At 39.8% G+C, this 964-nt stretch overlaps 1 protein-coding gene across 1 annotated transcript in view; it reads left to right on the top strand.

Moving 5' to 3' along the window:
• The window catches only part of LOC134211645 (uncharacterized transmembrane protein DDB_G0289901), a 33,251-nt gene extending 32,620 nt beyond the window's left edge, over nucleotides 1–631 (top strand). Inside the window, exon 6 of the mRNA XM_062688743.1 lies at nucleotides 402–631. Coding sequence (XP_062544727.1) covers nucleotides 402–596 — 195 coding nt within the window. The 3' untranslated portion in view covers nucleotides 597–631. The remainder of the gene's footprint in view (nucleotides 1–401) is intronic.
• Nucleotides 632–964: the final 333 nt, after the last annotated feature.

Genomic DNA, 964 nt, shown 5'->3' with positions numbered 1-964 from the left:
TTCTTGTTTCTTGTTTCTTGTTTCTTGTTTCTTGTTTCTTGTTTCTTGTTTCTTGTTTCTTGTTTCTTGTTTCTTGTTTCTTGTTTCTTGTTTCTTGTTTCTTGTTTCTTGTTTCTTGTTTCTTGTTTCTTGTTTCTTGTTTCTTGTTTCTTGTTTCTTGTTTCTTGTTTCTTGTTTCTTGTTTCTTGTTTCTTGTTTCTTGTTTCTTGTTTCTTGTTTCTTGTTTCTTGTTTCTTGTTTCTTGTTTCTTGTTTCTTGTTTCTTGTTTCTTGTTTCTTGATTCTTGATTATTGATTCTTCATCCCATCGATTACTGCCTTATGTGTGTCAACCTTTCGTTGGACACCCTTCCTTTAGACAGAACACTAATCTGACTCCCCCGTTACGAACCATTTTTGCAGGGATCTGACCTCTTCGGCTTCATTGGCAACATTGTGTCGTCGATCGTCGGTGGCGTAACCAGTTTGGTGCTCAACGCGTCCCTTGGATCATCCGGGGGTTCGTCCCAAGGCTCGGCAGATGCTTCTGGTGCATCATCGGCCGGCAGCAGCGGCGGAGACAGCTGCAAGCATCCTTGCAACAGCCTTGCCCTCTAGCGATAGAATGAGTAGCGTGCCATTTATTTTCCGTTCACTTTAGCCAAATAAAATGTACAATACATAGATTTTTTCATTGATTGTGGTCTTAAAATGATTTCTTTTGTATGCCGAAAATAAATCATACTAATCGACCAATGCAACAACGAAGCGAAAGTCAAGGTAAGATTTGTTTGTTTACATTCGAACTATCCAACCCAGCATCCGTCTGTGGATGATTGTGCTTTAGCCATGGCTTAGCGTTAAGTGTTGAACGTATTTTTTGTCGTTAACATCCAAAACACATTTAACACCGTCAGTTGTGGAACCTTCACAGATGGAATTATAGAGAACTAGGCTCCAGGTTGCGGGTACGGAACTAAAATACT

Source organism: Armigeres subalbatus, chromosome 1 (genome assembly GCF_024139115.2).
Source record: "Armigeres subalbatus isolate Guangzhou_Male chromosome 1, GZ_Asu_2, whole genome shotgun sequence".
Lineage (NCBI taxonomy): Eukaryota > Metazoa > Arthropoda > Insecta > Diptera > Culicidae > Armigeres > Armigeres subalbatus.
This window is presented reverse-complemented; position numbering and strand designations above follow the sequence as displayed.